Source organism: Heterodontus francisci, chromosome 1 (assembly GCF_036365525.1).
Source record: "Heterodontus francisci isolate sHetFra1 chromosome 1, sHetFra1.hap1, whole genome shotgun sequence".
Taxonomy (NCBI): domain Eukaryota; kingdom Metazoa; phylum Chordata; class Chondrichthyes; order Heterodontiformes; family Heterodontidae; genus Heterodontus; species Heterodontus francisci.
This window is the reverse complement of record NC_090371.1, coordinates 278,590,662-278,614,375: the sequence shown is the minus strand read 5'-3', so window position 1 is coordinate 278,614,375 and position 23,714 is coordinate 278,590,662. Positions and strand designations below refer to the sequence as shown.

General features: G+C 44.5%; 1 protein-coding gene across 2 annotated transcripts in view; it reads right to left on the bottom strand.

The window, feature by feature from the left end:
* The window catches only part of grid2 (glutamate receptor, ionotropic, delta 2), an 894,599-nt gene that overhangs the window by 266,130 nt on the left and 604,755 nt on the right, over positions 1-23,714 (bottom strand). For both annotated transcript variants that reach the window (XM_068045980.1, XM_068045987.1), the window contains exon 4: positions 18,017-18,222. In XM_068045980.1, the coding sequence (XP_067902081.1) occupies positions 18,017-18,222 (206 nt within the window). The remainder of the gene's footprint in view (positions 1-18,016; positions 18,223-23,714) is intronic.

Sequence of the window (23,714 nt, the reverse complement as noted above, 5' to 3'; positions counted from 1 at the left end):
TAGCACTAACCCCCTATCCCCTCCCCACCTCACACCACCTTTCCCTCACCCCCTCCCCCTCGCACCTCTCTGCACCCCCTTCCCCCCCGCACCCCGTTCCCCCGCACCCCCTCCCCCTCGCACCCCCGCCCCCTCACACCCCCTCGTGCTTGCGGGTGCTGTTGTCCAGCTACAATTACTTCATATTTCCTGGCATCTTCTAGCAGTGCATCAATGCTGTGACCTTTCTTTTTCCCCCAAGAGGTCTTTCTGACACATTTCAATGGATGTCAATACAATCACTAGCTCCATTATTTGGTCTTACAGCCCAGTTTCTGAGAAGTCGCATCTGTTGCCCTTACTACAGCATCTATTGATGAACTGGTCTATGGATTCCTGTGGCTGTTGCCTGTAGGACATCAATTCCAGGCAATGACTTCTAAAATTCACTGGTAATCGGAGCTGATCTTCAAGCACTTTCCATATCTTTGTGGGATCTTTCTGGTCCTCTTCAGATGAGCCTGTGTAATCCCTCATTTCCAACTGCTGTTAGTATTTTTACAGCCTCTTTCTCTGGTTCCACAATTACTTGGTCTGTAAAGCATAACTGCATTCTTTGTTTGGAAAGTTGGAACTCAGATAGCATATCCATGGTCTTCCAGTTCATGCTGGGAAATTTGGTATCCATCTTCCTGCTTTTTTTTTTACATAAAACTTGCTTGAAGACATTTTTCTATGACTCTCACTGTTTCCCCGTCTGTTATTTAGACTAGCTGCTCTGATTGACAGGAGCAGGTGTTTTCTAGTGTTGTGTGTTTATCTTGCTTCCAGCACTTATGGCTGTTCTGTTCACACAGCTGTTCAATAGGCAATTCAATGGGTTTTTTTTTTCCGAGCTTTTTTATGTTCTTTGCATTCGAGTGGTTTTAATGCTTTTTTTTTACTGTGGCTTCATGAATGGAAGCTCTTATTCATTCTCGAGTAGTTTAATGGGTTTTATTTAAACTTTGGCTGTGTGGATGAAGGCTCTGCAGTGACCTAGGTTTTCCCGTGTATTTTCTAACAGACGCTTCCTGTAATGGCGCTGACCTTGATCAGCTCAGGAAATAAGTCGGATTGTTCCCTTTTTTTTTTACACAGAGCTTTTGAAAAAAAAACATCTTTTGAAGGACTTTAAAGCATTTTTTTTTAAAAGCAGTATCCCTCGCCCGTTGGCACAATGACTCACCCAATTTACTTGCAGCCCGTTTATTTGTGCTGTCTTCTACAGCTTGAGGTAAGTTCTTTTTTTACTGTTTGAGCCAGTATTTTTCTTGAACTTTCTACTGGCTGTAGGAAAAGTCATTTTCAGAGCTGTTTTAACCGTGGTCTTCAAACTCATACTTTGTCTTCCCACCACAGCTGCCACCATATAATGAGTTATTTTATGTTGTCTGATGCAACATAAATGAGATGTGTGGAGTCCAGTTGTTTGAAGATCTCAAACAGGCTTATTTACAGCTAAACTATCGTATGCGGTACAGAGCTAACTATTTACAGAACCTCACTCTGGGTGTTACAGTTACAGAGTGACTCACATGACTGTGTCCTGGTACTTAGCTCATTAGCATAGTAAGATCTTAAAAGGACATCACTTTTAAAGGCAAGCATACAACAGAGGTCACCTCTCATTCCTCTAAACACCAGTGAGTATAGGCCCAATTTACTCAGCCTCTTATCATAAGACAACCCTATCATGCCAGGAACCAATCCAGTGAACCTTCACCGTACCACCTCCAATGCTCGTATATCCTTTCTTAGATGTGGAGACTAAAACTGCACACAGTTTTCTTGGTGTGGTCTCATCAAAGCCCTCTACGATTGTAGCAAGACTTCCTTATTCTTGAACTCCAATCCCTTTACAATAAAGGCCAACATGCCATTTGCCTTCCTGATTGCGTGCTGTACCTACATGTTAACTTTCTGTGTTTTTTTGTACGAGTACACCAAGTGTCGCTGAACACGTTTCACACCTTTTAAAAAATATTCTGCTTTTCTACTCTTACTACCAAAGTGAATAACCTCACCTTCCTCACATTATACTCCATCTGCCACTTTGTTTCCCACTTACTTAACCTGTCCATGTGTCTTTGCAGCCTCTTTGTGACCTCATCACAGCTTGCATTCCCCCCAGCTTTGTATCGTCAGCAAACTTGGATACAATACTCGCGGTCTCTTCCTCTAAGACATGAATGCAGATTGAAAATACCTGAGGCCATAGCACTGTGGCACTCACTCTACCAGTTACTTGTTATCATCTTGCTGTTTGTGTGACCTTGCTGTGTGAAAATTAGCTGCTGTGCTTCTTAAATTACAACAGTGACTCCACTTCCTTGGTTGTAAAAGCCCTTCCGGGTGTCCTGAGGTTATGAAAGATGGTGTAGAAATACATGTCTTTCTTCACTTGTATACCTTCGAAGTGTGATTACTCTATGCCTCTGTTGCACTCACAACAGACTTAAGAATTTGTGGCTATGTATATATAATATATACATATAAGTATATTTCTGTACACATTTTTTAAAGAGTTTGTCTTATTTAAATTTATTTAAAAATAAAACATTTGAAAACTTAAGCATTTGAAAACTTGATCAGTCAGTCCTATTTCCTTCTGTTAACTACTATTGACCTGATTGGAGATTGGTGAAGTAAAGATGTAGGGTTTGTGCTTGAATTGGAAGAAAGCAACTAGTAGTGTCTGTGCTGGGGCCTCAATTATTCACTATGACTTGGATAGAGAACCATTAAACCAGTTTGCCAATGACACAAATATTGGTGGGCTATTACGTAGTGGAGAACTTAAAATCATTGATAGATTAAGTGAGTATAAAAAAAACTGTGGCAGATAGGTTTCAACACAGCTAAGTGTGAAGTCCTTCATTTTTAACTAAAAAAGGATATGTCTGAGTATTTTTTTAAATGTTGAAAAGCTACTAATTGAGGAGTTCCAAAATGATTTAGGGGTCCATGTACACAGATCACTAAAATATAGCAGTGGTAATGTACAAGAAATAATCAAAAGGTGAAAGAAATGTTAGCCTTTATATCTAGAAGACTAGAATATAAAGGAGAGGAAGAGTTGCTACAGATATACAAAGCCTTGGTTAGCCCGCATCGAAAGTATTGTGTAAAGATCTGGGAACTGTATCTTACAATGGATATACTGGCTTTGCAGTGCAGATTCACCAGAGTGTTACCAGGGCTCTAAGGGTTAAATTATGAGGAGAGATTACATAAACTAGGCTTGTATTCCTTGGAATATAAAGGGTTAAGGGTTATTTGAGTGAGGTTTTCAATATTTTGAAAGGAACTGAAAGATTAGTAGAGAGAAACTTCTTCTGCCGGTGGGACAATCTAGGACAAAGATCAGAACCAGGCCACATGGGAGAAAGTTAGGAAATATGTCATCACACAAAGGATGTTAAAGTGTAAAACTCTCCCCCACAACCAGATGTTAGTTCAACTAATAATTGTAAGTCTGAGGTTATTAAATCTTTGCCATTCAAGGGTTGAAGGAATAAGAGCATAAGAACAAAAGAAATAGGAGCAGGAGTAGGCCATTTGGCCCCTCAAGCCTGCTCTCCCTTCAATAAGATCATGGCTGATCTGATCTTGGCCTCAACTCCACTTTTCTGCCTGATCCCCAAATACTTTAACTCCCCGATAGCTCAAAAATCCGTCTATCTCAACGTTGAATATATTCAATGATTCACGACCCACAGAGAAGAAATTCCTCCTCACTCCGTCTTAAGTGGACGATCCTGTGTCCTGAAACTATGCCCTGTAGTTCTATATTCCCCCACGAGGGGATATGGAGCCAAGACAGGTGGATGGAATTATGATGCCGATCAGCCATGATTCATTGTATGGCAGAACAGGCTCGATGGGCTGAATGGACTCCTTCTGTTGCTGTATTACACTTTAGCTGTTAGGATGAGAACAGCAAGAAGCATGACTGTCAGCTGATCGTATCTGTACTACATTCTGTATCATTTTTTGTTGTTGTATCCATAGACGTTTAATTGTCAACGTGACTTCACCCTCGAGCATTTATTGAACAAATCGACTACCGGTTGAGGACGTAATGCTGCTTAAACTGATAACTCGTTTGTGATGAATTAGACCTTCGCTTCTGAATCTGTTTTATCCATTTCAAAAAGACTATCTTTCTGTATCTAACACAACTATTTTCTTTGTGAAAAATGATTCAATTCTAAATCTATGTCATCATTTCTAGATTGAATTTTCTCCTCTTTACCAAAACTGCCACGTGCAGTTTTATAGTTGGAATCTGTTCAATCTACTTTAGACTGAATAATCATTAATCTGTGGAATTACCATGAATAACATGGTGGTGTTTTTAACTCCCGGGAGGGAAGCAATGTGAGGTCTAGGATATTTAACTGAGGAGTTGGTCTGGGAGGCCTAGTCTATAATGGCCAGGCTTTGTTAAGACTCTGCTGGCTGGCTTTCTGCCTGAAGTGGGTATCTAGATTCAGGTCGCCTGGTTTGGGTCCGTGATGACCAACGGGCTGGCAGTCAGGGTTGGGGAGGGATGGGCCAGGTTTTGTGGGGCAGAGGAAGTGAGCCCGAACTTTCTTTGCATGGTCTGGTGGAGGAGTTGTTTTGCCAATCACAATTGAAAGACAGCACAGTAGTCCACACTGCAGGCAGGTTAAGTTATATTGGGGTTCCTAATAACCCATACCCTGACATACATTTATTCATGAGGTCCCTCTATCCGAGTCAGGCAGGCACCTCACCCACTCAAGGAAAGAACTACATGGTGGAAAAACAGATGTAAATCATCACTTGGATTTTAACTGCCATCGGGCAGAGGGAGTTCCAATCATCCATATTATGTCTAACGCTCTTCTCTGTCAGGCTTGACTCACAAGGAAGCGCTCTTGCCTCTGAGGGAGTGCTGCACTGTTGGAGATGTTGTCTTTTGGATGAGACGTTAAACCAAGTTTTCATCTGCCCTCTCAGGTGAATGAGAAAGATGCCATGACACTATTTGAAGAAGAGCAGGGAAGCTCTCCCTGGTTTCCTGGCCGATATTCACCCAATAGCACAAAAAAAACTATCGGATCATTATCACAATGCTGTTTGTGGGAGCTTGCTGTGTGCAAATTGGCTGCTGTGTTTCCTACATTACAAAAGTGACTACACTTCAAAAAGTGCTTAAATGGCTGTGAAGTACTTTGGGATGTCCTGAGGTCATGAAAGGCACTATATCAGTACAAGTTTTTCTCTTTCCCTCTATGTCAATACCTGTTATTGAGGGGGTATTAGGTTAATGGCTGGTATTTAATGGAGGGTTGGGGTGTCTCGCCTGCTGGCTAAAGAGCCAGCGAGAGCCCTGCGTCGCCTCTTCTCAAGAAGGCTTGCCGCATTATGTACCAATCAGGCATGGGAAAGGCTTCCACTGCTATGTCCAGACTGGTCAAGAGAGTGTGGGAAAATGGCGCACTGACACGGAACACAAAAGTCCGAGTGTATCAAGCCTGTGTCCTCAGTACCTTGCTCTATGGCAGCGAGGCCTGGACAACGTATGTCAGCCAAGAGCGACGTCTCAATTCATTCCATCTTCGCTGCCTCCGGAGAATACTTGGCATCAGGTGGCAGAACTATATCTCCAACACAGAAGTCCTCGAGGCAGCCAACACCCCCAGCTTATACACACTATTGAGTCAGCGGCGCTTGAGATGGCTTGGCCATGTGAGCTGCATGGAAGATGGCAGGATCCCCAAAGACACATTGTACAGCGAGCTCGCCACTGGTATCAGACCCACCAGACGTCCGCTTTCAAGACGTCTGCAAACGCGACATGAAGTCCTGTGACATTGATCACAAGTCGTGGGAGTCAGTTGCCAGCGTTCGCCAGAGCTGGCGGGCAGCGATGAAGGCGGGGCTAAAGTGTGGCGAGTCGAAGAGACTTAGCAGTTGGCAGGAAAAAAGACAGAGGCGCAAGGCGAGAGCCAACTGTGTAACAGCCCCGACAAACAAATTTTTCTGCAGCACCTGTGGAAGAGCCTGTCACTCTAGAATTGGCCTTTATAGCCACTCCAGGCGCTGCTCCACACACCACTGACCACCTCCAGGCGCTTACCCATTGTCTCTCGAGATAAGGAGGCCAAAGAAGTGGGTCTTCCCCAGGATTAAAGACTCTGGGGATGGAAGTCCTGCCGCAGAGAACTGCCAGCTCTTTTACTCAGCTGTGGCACTGCAGAGGCAGTGGCTGCTGCCAGTAATGCACCCCCCCCCTAAGGCGGAGGATCGTCAGTAGACCCAGGCCACAGGTGAGTGATAGTGGGAGGAGTTGTAGTGGGGGTTGCGGGGAGTGGGGTGTAGGCGGGTCAGCAGCAAAGACAGGGGGTTGGCTCTCAGCGGCACCCCCCTTCCCAATGCTGGGTTCCTCAATCAGGCACTGAGTGCCTGTGAATGAGGCCCCTCCCCAAACCCTGCCACCGAGACCCAGCAAGTTACCCACAAGAGTTTGCTTGTCATGTTCCTCATGTGCCGACAGGCCCACCCACTGCTGGTCTAATACCAGCGGCAGTGGGAAAGGCCCTTAACTGGTCATTAATTGCCCACTTAAGGGCTTCAAGTGACAGCGGGGTGGAAAGGCTGTCCACAGGGCTTTCCAACACAGACTTAGTTGGGGTGGAGGCGGAAAGGTGGCGGGGTCCCCACCTGCCTAATTAAATGCTCTCCCCATCTTTAAACTCGCCATGGCGGAGAGCATAAAATATTGCACGAAGTTTCAGGCAAGTTAAATTCTGCATGTTTTTAAAATTTTCTTTTGTGGGTTCATTGTGATCTTGTTCCCAAGCCAGAAGTACAAACTGAATACAGATTCCAGCCCTCTCACTGTATTTGGGATAAAAACACCTTTTACGTTAGGTTGGGGGTTCTGAGATCTTGATCCTGTGATGGCGAAAGAATGGGTAGTATACATGACTTCAACTATAAATCGCCAATGACAGCTGTTTCTCTGAGGTCGATGGATTCTTGATAAGCAAGGGGGTGAAAGGTTATTGGGGATAGGCGGGAATGTGGAGTTGAGGTTACAATCAGATCAGCCACGATCTTATTGCACGGCAGAGCAGGCGCGAGGGGACGAGTGAGTGGCCTACTCCTGCTCCTAATTTTTTATGTTCGTATGTTTCAAAGCTTCTGGGCTGCTGTTGTGTCATGCCACCTTTAAGAATGAACAACTTGAAGGACAGCAAGACACTCTTGCTGTCTGCCTCTGAATGTGGTCTTGAAGAGCTGTCATAAGTCATTTGTACTCAAACCACACTGGAACCTTTCCAGTTAAAGGTTATCAGCATGCTAAATGAAGGTCAGAATGTGGTATTTTGTTGAAAGGGCCAGTGCTTGAAGGTATTTTCTCATCCTGTGTGATTTTTCAGAGAATGTTGAAGAATCCATAAATATTTCTTCACCATATCACACTCCTCGTGACAAAGTCAAGAGACCAGCAAAGCATTTTTTTTAAGCAACTTACCATTTTCACGATTGTTTATGCACTACCCTTACCAAATCGACAACCTGTTATCATCTCACATTTTATGGCTTCCCATTTTACAACATTTGATTAATTGCCAGTCAGTTCTCACTATTATCTGCCATATTACCTCAAGCACTGAACTGCATTGAAGATTTTATTGTCTGGCTTTTCATATAAACTCTTTGGATCCTTGCCAGTCAGAAGTGATACTTCTGCTCTTTACGACCTACAGTTTATCTGGAAAATGCTGCTTCATTTCTGTAGGTTTAAGAATAGTATTAGGGTTTTTTTAATGGTCAATGCTAATGTACATTGAATACTCCAGGGTTTTTCCTCAACAAGTGTGAGGCATTTTCACGAAATTTAGGAACATAGGAGCAGGAGTAGGCCATTCAGCCCATCAAGCCTGCTCCACCATTCAATATGATCATGGCTGATCATCCACTTCAATGCCTTTTTCCCACACTATCCCCATATCCCCTTATGTCATTGGTGTTTAGAAATCTGTCAATCTCTGCTTTAAACACACTTAATGACTGAGCTTCCACAGCCCTCTGGTGTAGAGAATTCCAAAGGTTCACAACCCTCTGAGTAAAGAAATTTCTCTTCATCTCTGTCCTAAGTGGCTTCGCCCTTATTTTGAAATAGTGTCCCCTGGTTTTGGACTCACCAACCAGGGGAAACATCGTACCTGCATCTACCCTGTCAATCCCTTTAAGTATTTTGTCGGTTTCAATTAGATCACCTCTCATTCTTTGAAACTCTAGAGAATACAGGCCCAGTTTCCCCAATCTCTCTTCATAGGACAGTCCCACCATCATGCGAATAAATCTGCTGAACCTTCATTGCACTCCCTCTATGGTTTACTTTGATGCACTATTCTGCATCACAGACATGGGCCTCCATTTTAACTAGGGGCGGGGGTTGCTAATGCAATGCAGCATTGAAAATATTCCCAGATTTAAAGTATTTTGTAAGAGAAGCAAAAGTGACATGAGGAAAAACTTTTTCACGCAGCGAGTGGTTAAGGTCTGCAATGCACTGCCGGAGAGTGTGGTGGAGGCAGGTTCAACTGAAGCATTCAAAAGGGAATTAGACTGAGTGAATTGCTCTTTCAGAGAGCCGGTGCAGACACAATGGGCCGAATGGCCTCCTTCTGCACTGTAACAATTGTGTGTTTCTGGAGGCTTCATCAGATGACCACTTGCCTCCAATTGTCCCAACTCCCACACTCCAACCATTGGTCACCCTACGCGTCAATCCTCATGGTGCCCCGCCTTCCCACTGTCAGTTGGATAGTCAAGCAGCTCTTCATTACCCAATCAGGTGATTCTTGACTGCTCACCAAACAGCCTTTCTTCCCTCCCATCTCCAATCTTTTTCACAGGAAATGAAAAAAAATTATTTTCGGTAAGCTGGATGATTTTTCTCCTGGTTGCTCGCAGCACTGTCCTGTGGAGATTAATCTTCAACTCTTGGACACTTCAGGCCAACACTACAAGGTTGGCAATGCTACATGGTGAGTCAGGGCAAACAACAGGATCGCATGCTGAGAACTGGACATATTTTAGTTCCTGGGCCTCGCTTCCACATGCAAGATTGGATTCACTGCCAGGCCAGTGGGTGGGAACCGAAATTTCCTGGCACAAGGTAAATCTATTGGTGAGCTTGCAAAGACCGTCTCCAACAAGGGAGCGTGGAGGGAAACTTAGGGAAAGCTTGGCCCAAGGTTCACTATGGGACCCAAAGCAGCTCCTCCTGGCTCACAATGAAACTACACAAAAATGTTTTTTAGACGTAAGTCGTTGGACTCTTCTGTCACTGGCTGTTGTTCCCAGCAGGTTCAGCCTAATGGGGAAGCCACCACTGTTGTGTTCCCCTCCCCCACTCACGCCTCAGGTTAAAATAGCAGATTAGGCCTCAATGATGCCATCAGGACCCCAATCTGCCAGATCGGGGTGGGAAAGGACTGTGTAAGAACCTCCCAACCCCCTACCAACACTATTTTAACTGCCAGCTCCATTTGTTGGAGAATTGAGGCCCTCCCTCATCTAAAATGTTGCCAGGGTTTGAGGGTTGCAGCTATGAGGAAAGATTGGATAGGTTGGGTAATAAAAGCAAAATACTGCGGATGCTGGAAATCTGGAATAAAAACAAGAAATGCTGGAACCACTCAGCAGGTCTGGCAGCATCTGTGGAAAGAGAAGCAGAGTTAACGTTTCTGGTCAGTGACCGTTCTTCGGAGTTCCACAGATGCTGCCAGACCTGCTGAGTGGTTCCAGCATTTCTTGTTTTTATTTGGATAGGTTGGGGTTGTTTACCCTGGAATTGAGGAGGCTGAAGAGGTGACTTGATTGAGGTGTACAAAATTATGAGGGGTCTAGATAGAATATACAGAAAAGGACCTGTTTCCCCTGACGGGGAGGTTGGTTACCAGGGGATACAGATTTAAGGTGATTGGTAGAAGGATGAGAGGGGGCATGAGGAGAAACGTTTTCACCCAGAGGGTGGTGGGTGTCTGGAATTCACTGCCAGGATCAGTGGTAGAGGCAGAAATCCTCAATTCTTCCCCTGGACATGCACCTAAGAGGCTGCAACCTGCGAGACTATGGACCAGGTGCCGGAAGGTGGGATTAGTTTGGGTGGAGAGCTTATTTGCCCAGTGCATTCACGATGGGCTGAATGGCCTCCTTCTGTGTTGTATTTTGTTCTATGTTCTAAAAGGAATCAAGTCAGACTCCAAACAGGATAGGGTCCTATTACATCATACACATAAAATTTCTAATCACTTTCATAGATTTCCAATTAAAATTGAAATTGGACAGCATTAAATAGAATTAGAGCATTTCAAGTGCACCTTCAATGGCTTTGTGGGTAAATTGCACGACTAACAAGCTGACTGAACTGATGGATAGATCAGGAAACACTAAAAATTTGGAATATTTAATAAAATTGTTTAATGCCTTGATGGACTGTCGGCTTGTTCTGCATGGACAAACAAGGCTGGTCTGAATAGTGGGCCTCATCTTTTCTCATCTTCTAACTGTGTGATTCAGAGGGATGATATTAATTCTCCTCACAATGTACGTGCGTCCGTGAAGGAGAGAGGAAGGGGAAATGCCTACTCTCTTCATTTTATATATATATATATATGGATAAGGAGGGAATGTGAGTACAAGTTTGTGGAAAAATCATTATACCGTCGAGTCTGGGGTCAATTGAAAATTTCAAAACTAAGGTTCAGATTCTAGTTAGGTAAGGGAATTAAGGGTTATGGAACCAAGGCAAGTAGGTAGATTTAAGATACAGATCAGCCGTGATCTAACAGAATGGCGGAACAGGCTTGAGGGGCTGAATGGCCTCCTCATGTTCCTATAAGAAAACAATTTTAAAAATAGCCAAAGCCAGAGACAGCCCAGATGGCTCTGCGTTGTATCAAAGGCTCTCTAAACTTATAGAAAACAAACTTGTTCTCCATTGACACTCTTAATCCATGTGTCTGTAACAAAGCAAATGAACCACGGAAGCACTGGAAGTCTTCAGTCTCCCTTTCTGTTGCCATTCTGTGACTGACCAGAAGTGTCATTGTTGAGCAAGTGTCAAACCATGAGAAGGTTGTGACCAATCATTTAAACTGTGAAATTAAAATGGTCTATTTCTTCTCTCAGGATGTGAAGAATTGGTTTGAAACTTAATTTGTTTCAGTTGAGCTAAAGGTCAAATCATTTCCGTGGTCTGAATTGCCGTCCAGAAAGTAGAAAATTGAAACATAATTACCATGTTAGCCTGCACGGTCTAATATAAAAAATTCAGGCTAATATCTTAAGTCAGTCCAACAAAGAAAAGTGAGGCAAGCTTTCAAAACCTCATGGTTACAGGCTTCAGGTCTTTGGGAGACCACGATTTGTAAAGATTACAAATCCTGTGTGAGGGTTGGTTTTGCCAAATTAGGAAATTTCCGAGCAGGCTTAGCTCCTGGAGAAGTAATGATGCAGCTGAGTGGTTCTACTGTTCACTGACTGATAGTTCCTGCTCTCGTAGGTGGTACATCTGCTTTGTAGTGATCAGTGAGAGAATGATTTATCATATTATTGAACAAACCATTATTCTAAGCGTTCTATATTACTAGGCACATTACCATGGCAACGCTGCTTCATTCAAGGAGCATTATGGCACTTGTTTAGCATAAATAGGACCTTGTGGGCTGGATTTTTTGAGTTCCCAACGATCAGTTCCGTGGCGGGGGATGGGGAGGGGGCCGGAAGGTGGCATCGGCAGCAGCGCGCCACAGAGCCTGACTCTTGGATTGCTGGGCTTGATCTTCCCAGTGGCAGTGAGGCTCCGTGGCAGCCCCCTCCCTCCCCACCGGGACCCAGCTTTAAATATTTAAATAAAGGATAGGCGTATATTTACATACCTTTCACCGCAATCTTACCGGCCGTCTGCGATCTTCAGTGCGAAGGCCGAGACTCACGGCCTTCACTTTCCCGTCCAGGGAAACCTGACACTACAGAGGTGGGGAAGGGGGGAACTTAGGATTTTTAGTGAAGTCGGGGGGGGGGGCGGGGTCAACTCTGCATTTCTAGTGTGGTGGGGGGGGGGGGAAAGGGTGACCTTTGCACGTTGTGTGGTTGGGTGGGGAGGGAAGGTCAGATATTGAATATAAGTGTTTTGGGGGTGGGGGTGGGGGGGGGGGGGAATGGGGCAGCCATTTATTTTCTTAATATTGGGGGAGGTGTGGACCAGAAATCAATTTACAGTGTATTGGGTGGGAGCAGGGGGCAGGGTGGGGGGTGGGTACAGCGTTCAGTTGTGCAGGCCTGGCAGCCCTCTAAAAATGGTGCCAGCGCCTGCCCAGAAGCAGCGGATGCTGTTGCTTGCGTCGCCGAATCTACCCCCGCCACATGATTGCAGGGGACAGAGGTGGGGACCGCCCTGCGTATGTAGATGAGCCACAGTGCGCTAGATCGCGGTGGCATGGCAGCGGGAGAATAAAATACAGCCCACATTGTATTTTCACCAGTTCCTGCGGATGAAGTTTCGGAATTTGTTTCAAATTAATAATAAGTATGGGTCTCTCCCCCTGTTCCTCCAGCAATGGATACAGAGCCTGGTATCGTACTTGGACTTTACCTGTGCAATGTACTGCAAGTAAGGACCCACCACCTCCTATAAACCTGAGCTCATCCAACACGCTGCTGCCTGTATCTGAACTCACACCAAATTCCACTTCCCCATCACCCCTAGTCTCACTGAACTACATTGACTCCCAGACCAGCAACACCTCAATTTTATAATTCTCCTGGTTATCCTGAAATCCCACCACAGCCTCAGCCCTGCCTATTTCCGTAACCTCCACCAGCCCACAACCCTCTAATAATTCTGCACTCCTTTAATTCTGGCCTTTTGCACATCCTCGATTTTAATCGCTTCACCACTGGCAGCCATGCATTGTGCTGTCTGGGACCTAAGCTCTGGAAAACCCTCCTTAAACCTTTCCACCTCTCTATCTCTCTTTCCTCCTTTAAATCACTCCTTAAAATCTACCTCTTTGTTCTGGTTATTGGCATTCTATTTCAGAAAGCCAGTTGGGGAAGGATAGAAGTGGGGCTAAACTATACACACCTTAATATTTATTTGCAGAGCTACACGTTACAAGCAAACACCTGCTCCCTCCATGACACCCTGGTCCAGTCCTCCATTACTCCCAACACCTCATCCCCTTCCCACGGCACCTACCCATGCAATCGCATGAGGTGTAATTCCTGCCCTTTTACCTCCTCTCTCCTCACTATTCAAGTCCCCAAACACTCCTTTCAGGTGAAGCAGTGATTTACTTGTACTTATTTCAATTTACTATACTGCATTCGCTGCTCACAATGGGTCTCCTCTGCATTGGGGAAACCAAACGCAGATTGGGTAACCGCTTTGGGGAACACCTCTGCTCAGTCCGAAAGCATGAGCCCCCACCTCCAACTCCACCTCCACCACCAACCCCGGCACCCACCCCCCCACCCCCCACCCCCACTGCTCTCATGCCCAGATATCTGTCCTGGGACTGCTGCAGTGTTCCAGCGAACATCAATGCAAGCTCGAGGAACAGCATTTCATTTACCAATTAGGCACACTATAGCCTGCCAGACTGAGCAGTGACTTCAATAATTTCAGAGCATGACGAGCCCCCATTTTATTTTTAGTTATTTTTTCTTTTTTCTTTTTTATCTGTTTATTTTATTTTACTTTGTTTCATCATTAATTTTTTTTTTTACTATGTGCGTACCTACTGTTTTTTTTGGTATTTGTGCTTTGGGCCAGAGCTGTTCATTTTTCTGTCAATTAACACCCTCTCTACACTAGTGCTTTGTCTTTCAGCACACCATTAACATACCGTTTGCCTTTGCTCCATGACCTGTGACCTTGTCCTATCAACAGCTTCTCTTTTGTTATCTCTTGCCCCAGCCCCTCTTTATTTGCTTAAAACCTATTACATTTCTAACATTTGCCAGTTCTGATGAAGGGTCACTGACCTGAAATGTTAACTCTGCTTCTCTCTCCACAGATGCTGCCAGACCTGCTGAGTATTTCCAGCATTTCTTGTTTTTATACCACAGATTTAATCTCTGTCTATGTATATGGGCTCACGTGAAACCCCAGTTAATGTCCATAACCTCCATACAATGAAATGCAATTGTAGCATTAACAATTGGTAACTTGTCCTAATATTTCCTTATGTGGCTCAGTGTCAAAGCTTGTTTGATAATTGGTTCAGCGAAGCAATTGGACGCTTTACTATATTAACGGTGCATATATATATATATATAATATTTTATCAGTTGAGGGGGGATGGGAACACAGTCACCTCTCTCTACACTGCTTCAATTTCAAGATCATGATCAGGGACAAGTGATGTCCGTTATTTCTTTTAAAGATTTATTACTTTCAGTGCAGTTTAAAAATATGCTTCTTATTTTCTCATTTCTCCTGTTGCCCAGATCCGCACACACACACGAGATCAAACAGTTCACCTACTCTCAGGTCTCTGTTAATGCCACTCTGATGTGTCCGAGGGAAGCCCAGAATGACTAAACTTCTGATTTCCCTTCCCTCCCTATTGGCACATAGCTGCTGTCTGTTTAGCCCCTCGACATGTTGACATGATTAAGAACAGGAAGTTAGCCATGTGAATAAACATGTGTGCAAAGCAACTTCCTATTAATCCACCGCACAATACCTTGAAGTTCCATGTGCTTTGCTGACACGTCACAGGGAAGGGACTTTCCATTCTCCATAAAATTGAGTTCCGCCAAAACCCTGCTGCCCGCATTCTAACCCACACAAATTCAATTTCACCCTGTCACATACATTGGCTCTGGTCCTGCCAATGCCATAGTTTTAAAATTCTCATTCTCATCTTCAAATTTCTCCATGGCCTCAGCCCTTCTTATCTCTATAAGCTTCTCCAACCGTACCACCCTCCAACAACTCTGCTTTCCTGCACTACTGGCCTCTTGTGTATCCCCCACTCCTCCAAAGGCAGCTGTACCTTCCGCCGTCTAGGCCCTAAGCTTTGAAAGTTCCTCTCTAAACCTCTCCTCCTTTAAGACTCTTCTTAAAACTTAACTCTTTGACCAAGCATTTTGTTACCCATTTTAACATCTTTTTCTGGGTGTGGAATTTTGGCCTATTATGCTCCTGTGAAGTGCCTTGGGACTATTACTACACTAAAGGTGCTATATAAGTTCGAGTTGTCGCAAGAACTACCACTTGCAACCATCCCTCCTCTTGGACTCACAATCGATCCTGTGCCAGCTTCCCAATGGGTAACTGGCTGCTTTGCGATCAGTGTAGTGTCTCATGGGGTGCGGTTTGCATCCCCAGCACTAATAACACAAGGGGGCCAATTTCTTTAGGTCCTCTTGCTCGTCAGATTTAGAGGGAAATGACCCAAGGTTGTTGCTGGGTTTGCGCCCAAAGACTGGCGGAGAAAACAATTTCTAGGCCCAGATCATCCAACTGAAAACAAAGAATACAAGCTGTGAATCGGACAATCTGCTAATAAAATAGAATCATAGAATGGTTACAGCACAGAAGGAGGCCATTCGACCTGTTGGGTCCGTGCAGCTCTCTGCAAGATCAATTTAACTAGCCCCATGCCCCCGCACTTTCCCCATAGCCCGGCAACTTGTTTCCCTTTAGGTGCTTATCCATTTCCCCTTTGAAAGCCTCGACTGAATCTTCTTCCGTCACACTCTCAGGCAGCACATTCCAGATTGTAACCACTTGCTGTGTAAAAAAGATTTCCTCCTGTCGTTGTTGATTCTTTTGCTAATCACCTTAACTCTGTGTTCTCCCTAGCTACCCTTTCCAGACCGTTCATGATTTTGAACACCTCCATCAATTCTGCTCTCAACTTTCTCTGCTCCAAGGAGAACAACCCCAGCTTCTCCCATATGTCCACATAATTAAAGTCCCTCATCCCTGGAACCATTCTCATAAATCTTTTCTGCACCCTCTCTAAAGCCTTCACATCCTTCCTAGAGTCCGGTGCCCTGGCACTCAGCCAACTTCATATCCATGCTGTCACTGTCCCTTTTATTCCATGGTCTTCAACTTTGCTGACAAGCCTATTATGTGGCACTTTATCAAAGGCCTTTTGGAAGTCCATTTACACCACATCAACCATATTACCCTCATCAAGTCTCCCTGGTACCTCAACAAAAACTCGATTGAATTAGTTAAACACAATCCATGCTGGCTTTCCTTAACTAATCCACAGAATTGGATACAATACTCCAGTTGAGATTGAACCAGGGTTTTATAAAGGTTCATTATAACTTTCTTGCTTTTGTACTCTATGCCTCTATTTATAAAGCCCACAATCCTGTATAGCTTTTTAACCACATTCTCAACCTGCCCTGCTACCTTCAACAATTTGTGCACGTATACCCCCAGGTCTCTCTGTTCCTGCACTCCCTTTACAATCATATCCTTTATTTTATCTTGTCACTTCTCGTTCTTCCTATCAAAATACATCACTTCACACTTCTCTGCATTCAATTTCATCTGTCTCGTATCTGCCCATTCCACCAGCCAATGTCCCCTTGAAGTCACAATACTTCCAAGTTTGTGTCACCTGCAAATTTTGAAATTGTGCCCTTTTCTTTATTCATTCATGGGATGTGGGCATCGCTGGCTAAGCCAGCATTGATTGCACATCCCTAATTGCCCTCGAGAAGGTGGTGGTGAGCCACCTTCTTGACTGCTGCAGTCCCTGGGGTGTAGGTACATCAACAGTGTACACCTGCACACCCAAGTCTAGGTCATTAATATATATCAAGAAAAACAGTGATCCTAATACCGACCCCTGAGAGCCCCACTGTGTACCATTCTCCAGTCTGAAAAACAACCGTTCACCATTACTCTCTGTTTCTTGTCACTCAGCCAACTTTGTATCCATGCTGTCACGTCCATTTATTCCAGGGGCTTCAACTTTGCTGACAAGCCTATTATGTACCACTTTATGAAACGCCTTTTGGAAGTCCATATACATCACATCAACCATATTACCCTCATCAACCCTCTCTGTTACCTCAATGGAAAACTCAATCAAATTAGTTAAACACATTTTGCCTTTCACAAATCCATGCTGGGTCTTCAATTAATTCACAGTTGTCCAAGTAACTGTTAACTTTGTCCCGGATCATCATTTCTAAAAGCTATCACATTACCAAGGTTAAACTGTCTGGCCTGTAGTTGCTGGATTTATCCTGACATCCTTTTTGAACAAGGGTGTAACATTTGCAAATCTCCAGTCCTCTGGCAGTACCCCTGTATTGAAGGAGGATTGGAAGATTATGGCAGTGCCTCTGCAATTTCGCCCTTGCTTCCCTCAGCATCCTTGGATGCATCCCATGCAGTCATGGTGACTTATCAACCAATATTGGACACACTTGTTGCAATTATCAACTCCTCCTGTTCCTGCAGAGGTTGAGGTGGGCAGGGGGATGCGGGGGGTGGGGGGGAGGGGGTGGTGGGGGGAGATAGGGGTGCTAAAGAAAAAGAGGAAAATAAAAGTGGCTGTAGCATTCATGTTCTGCTGCTGGATGCCACTGGCACCACTTAGTACCAGTTACATTTAACATGAAGATCAAGGGATGTTGGATTACTGACACAGAGATTCAAAATGGCCATCGTAAGGGCACCATTATCTGAATGCCAGATCTTAATATCACCTAGTATTGGACAAGCGTGTTGCAATCAACAGTCAACTAATACAAAGTTGAGACATCACTGTGTGCATATTGAACAACAAAATCAACATAGAACCAGAATTCTGATCCCTGGCCTGCCACGAAATAATGAATTTTCATTCACAAAACTCAAATCGATTTTATATAGCCAAACAACTCGATAGCAATTGGTTTCAGTCATCAAAACAGTGATATTCTTGCATGGTGTTGCTATACACTGTTGTACCCCTACCTGAGAAACGAAGGCCTTCGCTGTCTGTGGGCTCAGGAAGAGAATTGCCCGTCGAAGTGTGTCACGATACCGGTTCATTTCTTCCAAACGCATTGTGGCAAACATAGTACTGATCATCCTGTTGATGTTGCTTTCCACTTTCTGCAGGGCTACATCCATCCCCTGCTGGGAAGCTTTGTCCAAAAAGTCCTGAATCCCACGAATATCTGACAATTAAAGGAAAACAATAACCATGTCAGATATTACGTTAAACTACTTAACTCCCCCTAATGGTACTTTCTGAATCTTTTATCCTCTTATAGAACAGTTAACATGATAGTCATCTGATAGTAGAGAATTTGAGTATTGCTGAAAATAGAGATATTTTGTTGAAGCTTTTCGCCTTGCACTCATCAGGACAATCGCAAGAATACCAATGGAAGGGAAGCAAAAAATGTATACTGTATGAGAAGAGTGTGCTGATTGGTTGGCAAGTGGACTCTGATTGCCAACCAATCAGCACTCTCTTCTTATACAGTATAAATTTGTTGCTTCCCTTACATTGGTATTCTTGCGATTGTCCTGATGAGTGTAAGATAAAAAGCTTCGACAAAAGGTCTCTATTTTCTGTTAACATGAACTAAATTATTTTGCTATAAATCGTGTGCCAGTGGTCAATGCACAGACCCCCAGTTAGATTAAATCCCTTCAATTAGCACCTTCTTAATGGTGGTTCGAAGTGCCTTAAAATCCAACGTGAATATGGAAGAGTTGACGGGAAATCTGCTATAAAATTCACTTTATTTTTCCACATATAAATCTGCAAGATAATGAATATTTCATCAATATTATAAATTGCAGTTTAAAAATCTAACAGTGTATCCTCTAGATATAAAAATACCATATTTAATAATGATCAATGACATGTAAAGTCACTGTTCCATTCCCTTTCAAAACTAACATTATCACCTCTCCTCTGGAGAAAAAGACCCTTGGCCTTTCAGTCCTATCCAGTTACTGCCCCAATTCTAACCCACTTTTCCTCTCCAAGTTCTTTGAGCATGTTGTCACTGCTCAGCTCTGTGCCCATATGACCCAAAACTGGCTGCTCAAGTCCCTTCGGTCCAGCTTCCATCCTTCTTGCAGCAAAACGGCTGCCCTTGCTAAAGTCAAGAACAACATCCTCTGTGAGTGTGAGCGTGGTGTATTATCCCTCCTTGCCCCCCTCAATCTCTCCATAACATTTGATTAGGGGAACAGATAGGAGGTTCTGTGGGAACGAGAGAGACTCACGGTTGGTATGTTGCCTCCCAGGTACCAGGGTTCGTGATGTCTCGGATCGTGTTTTTGGGATCCTTAAGGGGGAGGGGGAGCAGCCCCAAGTCGTCGTCCACATAGGCACCAATGACATAGGTAGGAAGAGAGATGGGGATTTAAGACAGAAATTCAGGGAGCTAGGGTGGAAGCTTAGAGCGAGAACAAACAGAGTTGTTATCTCTGGGTTGTTGCCCGTGCCACGTGATAGCGAAGCGAGGAATAGGGAGAGAGAGGAGTTGAACACGTGGCTGCAGGGATGGTGCAGGAGGGAGGGTTTTGGTTTCCTGGATAATTGGGGCTCTTTCTGGGGTAGGTGGGACCTCTACAAACAGGATGGTCTTCACCTGAACCAGAGGGGTACCAATATCCTGGGGGGGAGATTTGCTAGTGCTCTTCGGGGGGGTTTAAACTAATTCAGCAGGGGAATGGGAACCTAAATTGTAGTGCCAGTGTACAGGATGTTGAGAGTAGTGAGGTCAGGGATAAGGTTACAAGGACGCAAGAGGGCACTGGCAAGCAAGAACCTGGTTTAAAGTGTGTCTACTTCAACGCCAGGAGCATCCGGAATAAGGTGGGTGAGCTTGCAGCATGGGTTGGTACCTGGGATCTCGATGTAGTGGCCATTTCGGAGACATGGGTAGAGCAGGGGCAAGAATGGATGTTGCAGGTTCCGGGATTTAGATGTTTCAGTAAGAACAGAGAAGATGGTAAAAGAGGTGGGGTGTGGCATTGTTAATCAAGGAGAGTATTACAGCGACAGAAAGGACGTTTGAGGACTCGTCTACTGAGGTAGTATGGGCCGAGGTTAGAAACAGGAGAGGTGAGGTTACCCTGTTGGGAGTCTTTTATAGACCTCCAAATAGTTCCAGAGATGTAGAGGAAAGGATAGCGAGATGATTCTCGACAGGGGCGAGAGTAACAGGGTAGTTGTTATGGGGGACTTTAACTTTCCAAATATCGACTGGAAATACTATAGTTCGAGTACTTTAGATGGGTCAGTTTTTGTCCAGTGTGTGCAGGAGGGTTTTCTGACACAGTATGTAGACAGGCCAACCAGGGGCGATGCCACATTGGATTTGGTACTGGGTAATGAACCAGGCCAGGTGTTAGATTTAGATGTAGGTGAGCACTTTGGTGATAGTGATCACAATTCGGTTAGGTTGACCTTAGCGATGGGCAGGGACAGGTATATACCACAGGACAAAAATTATAGCTGGGGGAAAGGAAATTATGATGCGATTAGGCAAGATTTAGGATGCGTAGGATGGGGAAGGAAACTGCAGGGGCTGGGAACAATCGAAATGTGGAGCTTATTCAAGGAGCAGCTACTGCGTGTCCTTGATAAGTATGTACCTGTCAGGCAGGGAGGAAGTTGTCGAGCGAGGGAGCCGTGGTTTACTAAAGAAGTTGAAGCGCTTGTCAAGAGGAAGAAGAAGGCTTATGTCAGGATGAGATGTGAAGGCTCAGTTAGGGCGCTTGAGAGCGACAAGCTAGCCAGGAAGGATCGAAAGGGAGAGATAAGAAGAGCAAGGAGAGGACACGAGAAGTCATTGGCGGATAGGATCAGGGAAAACCCTAAGGCTTTCTATAGGTATATCAGGAATAAAAGAATGACTAGAGTTAGATTAGGGCCAATCAAGGATAGTAGTGGGAAGTTGTGTGTGGAATCAGAGGAGATAGGGGAAGTGTTAAATGAATATTTTGCGTCAGCATTTACAGTAGAGAAAGAAAATGTTGTCGAGGAGAATACTGAGATTCAGGCTACTAGGCTAGATGGGATTGAGGTTCACAAGGAGGAGGTGTTATCAATTTTGGAAAGGGATTTACCCTAGGATTTACCCTAGGATTCTCTGGGAAGCTAGGGAGGAGATTGCAGAGCCTTTGTCCTTGATCTTTATGTCGTCATTGTCGACAGGAATAGTGCCGGAAGACTGGAGGATAGCAAATGTTGTCCCCTTGTTCAAGAAGGGAAGTAGAGACAGCCTTGGTAATTATAGACCTGTGAGCCTTACTTCGGTTGTGGGTAAAATGTTGGAAAAGGTTATAAGAGACAGGATTTATAATCATCTTGAAAAGAATAAGTTCATTAGCGATAGTCAGCATGGTTTTGTGACGGGTAGGTCGTGCCTCACAAACCTTATTGAGTTTTTCGAGAAGGTGACCAAACAGGTGGATGAGGGTAAAGCAGTGGATGTGGTGTATATGGATTTCAGTAAGGCGTTTGATAAGGTTCCCCACGGTAGGCTATTGCAGAAAATACGGAAGTATGGGGTTGAAGGTGATTCAGAGCTTTGGATCAGAAATTGGCTAGCTGAAAGAAGACAGAGGGTGGTGGTTGATGGCATATGTTCATCCTGGAGTTTAGTTACTAGTGGTGTACCGCAAGGATCTGTTTTGGGGCCTCTGCTGTTTGTCATTTTTATAAATGACCTGGAAGAGGGTGTAGAAGGGTGGGTTAGTAAATTTGCGGATGACACTAAGGTCGGTGGAGTTGTGGATAGTGCCGAAGGATGTTGTAGGGTACAGAGGGACATAGATAGGCTGCAGAGCTGGGCTGAGAGATGGCAAATGGAGTTTAATGTGGAAAAGTGCGAGGTGATTCACTTTGGAAGGAGTAACAGGAATGCAGAGTACTGGGCTAATGGGAAGATTCTTGGTAGTGTAGATGAACAGAGAGATCTTGGTGTCCAGATGCATAAATCCCTGAAGGTTGCTACCCAGGTTAATAGGGCTGTTAAGAAGGCATATGGTGTGTTAGCTTTTATTAGTAGGGGGATCGAGTTTCGGAGCCACGAGGTCATGCTGCAGCTGTACAAAACTCTGGTGAGACCGCACCTGGAGTATTGCATGCAGTTCTGGTCACCGCATTATAGGAAGGATGTGGAAGCTATGGAAAGGGTGCAGAGGAGATTTACTAGGATGTTGCCTGGTATGGAGGGAAGGTCTTACGAGGAAAGGCTGAGGGACTTGAGGTTGTTTTCGTTAGAGAGAAGGAGGAGGAGAGGTGACTTAATAGAGACATATAAGATAATCAGAGGGTTAGATAGGGTGGATAGTGAGAGTCTTTTTCCTCGGATGGTGATGGCAAACACGAGGGGACATAGCTTTAAGTTGAGGGGTGATAGATATAGGACAGATGTTAGAGGTAGTTTCTTTACTCAGAGAGTAGTAGGGGCGTGGAACGCCCTGCCTGCAGCAGTAGTAGACTCGCCAACTTTAAGGGCATTTAAGTGGTCATTGGATAGACATATGGATGAAAATGGAATAGTGTAGGTCAGATGGTTTCACAGGTCGGCGCAACATCGAGGGCCGAAGGGCCTGTACTGCGCTGTAATGTTCTAATTCTAATTCTAATAATGGTTATCCATGCCATCTTCATCCACTGCCTCTCCTCCATTGTCCAGCTTCCTGGGACTGTCCTTGCTTGGTTCCACTCCTACCTTCACAAACACAGTCAATGCATTTCCAAGCAAGGATTCTCTTCCCACTCCCATGCTGTCTCCTCCAGAGTCAAACAAAATTCTGTCTGAAGAACCAGGACCGTTTGATCTCAGTTGGACGTAAAAGATCCTGTGATATTATTGAAGGAAGAGCAGAGGAGTTCTCCCAATGTTCTGATCAATATTTATCCTCAACCAGCATTATCAAAAAAGATTACTTGGTCATTTACTTCATTCCTGTTTGTGGGTACTTACTATGTGCTAAATTAGCCATCGCGTTTCCCTGTGTTACAACTCTTTCACTTTCTCTCTCTCTCTCGTTCTCCGTCTCTTACTATCTCATTCTACCCTATTTCTGCAACCTCCTTCAGCTTTACATCCCCTCCTGCATCCTTCAGCCCTCTGATTTTGTCCTTTTTCTGATTCGCTTTCTCCTTGTCCCATCAGCAGAGTCATCATCTGCCCCAACCCTACTCTCTGGAATTCCAATCTAAAGCCCTCTCCATCACCCTGTCCAACTTTTGAAAAACTTCTCAAAATCTATGTTTTTAACCGTGTCTTCTGTTACTCTTCCTAACCTCTCCATGGCTTGGGAGGGGAGGGGGTGGGGGGGGGGGGGCTCCATTCCCTTATCTATTTCTCTTCATTTTTTTCTTTTCCCCTCTTCACAAATTACCTTGGGACATTTATCTATATTCAGTGCACAATCTAAACACAAGTTGTCCCAGCAATCAAAGTCATTACAAAAAATGGAAGGGAAGAACACTGACTTCCTGGGAAATGCTGCATCACTTTCTAGCTTTGCCAGCTGAATTAATTTACAATCGAGGTGGTCTTAGGTACATTTAAAGAGCTATCTGCAGCTGAGCTATCTGCAGCTGCAGATGTAATTGTGCTGTGGTTTTGCTTTGCCAGTCACCCTGCTGTGCATTACAGTGTAAACAGGATGACTTAAAGTTAAT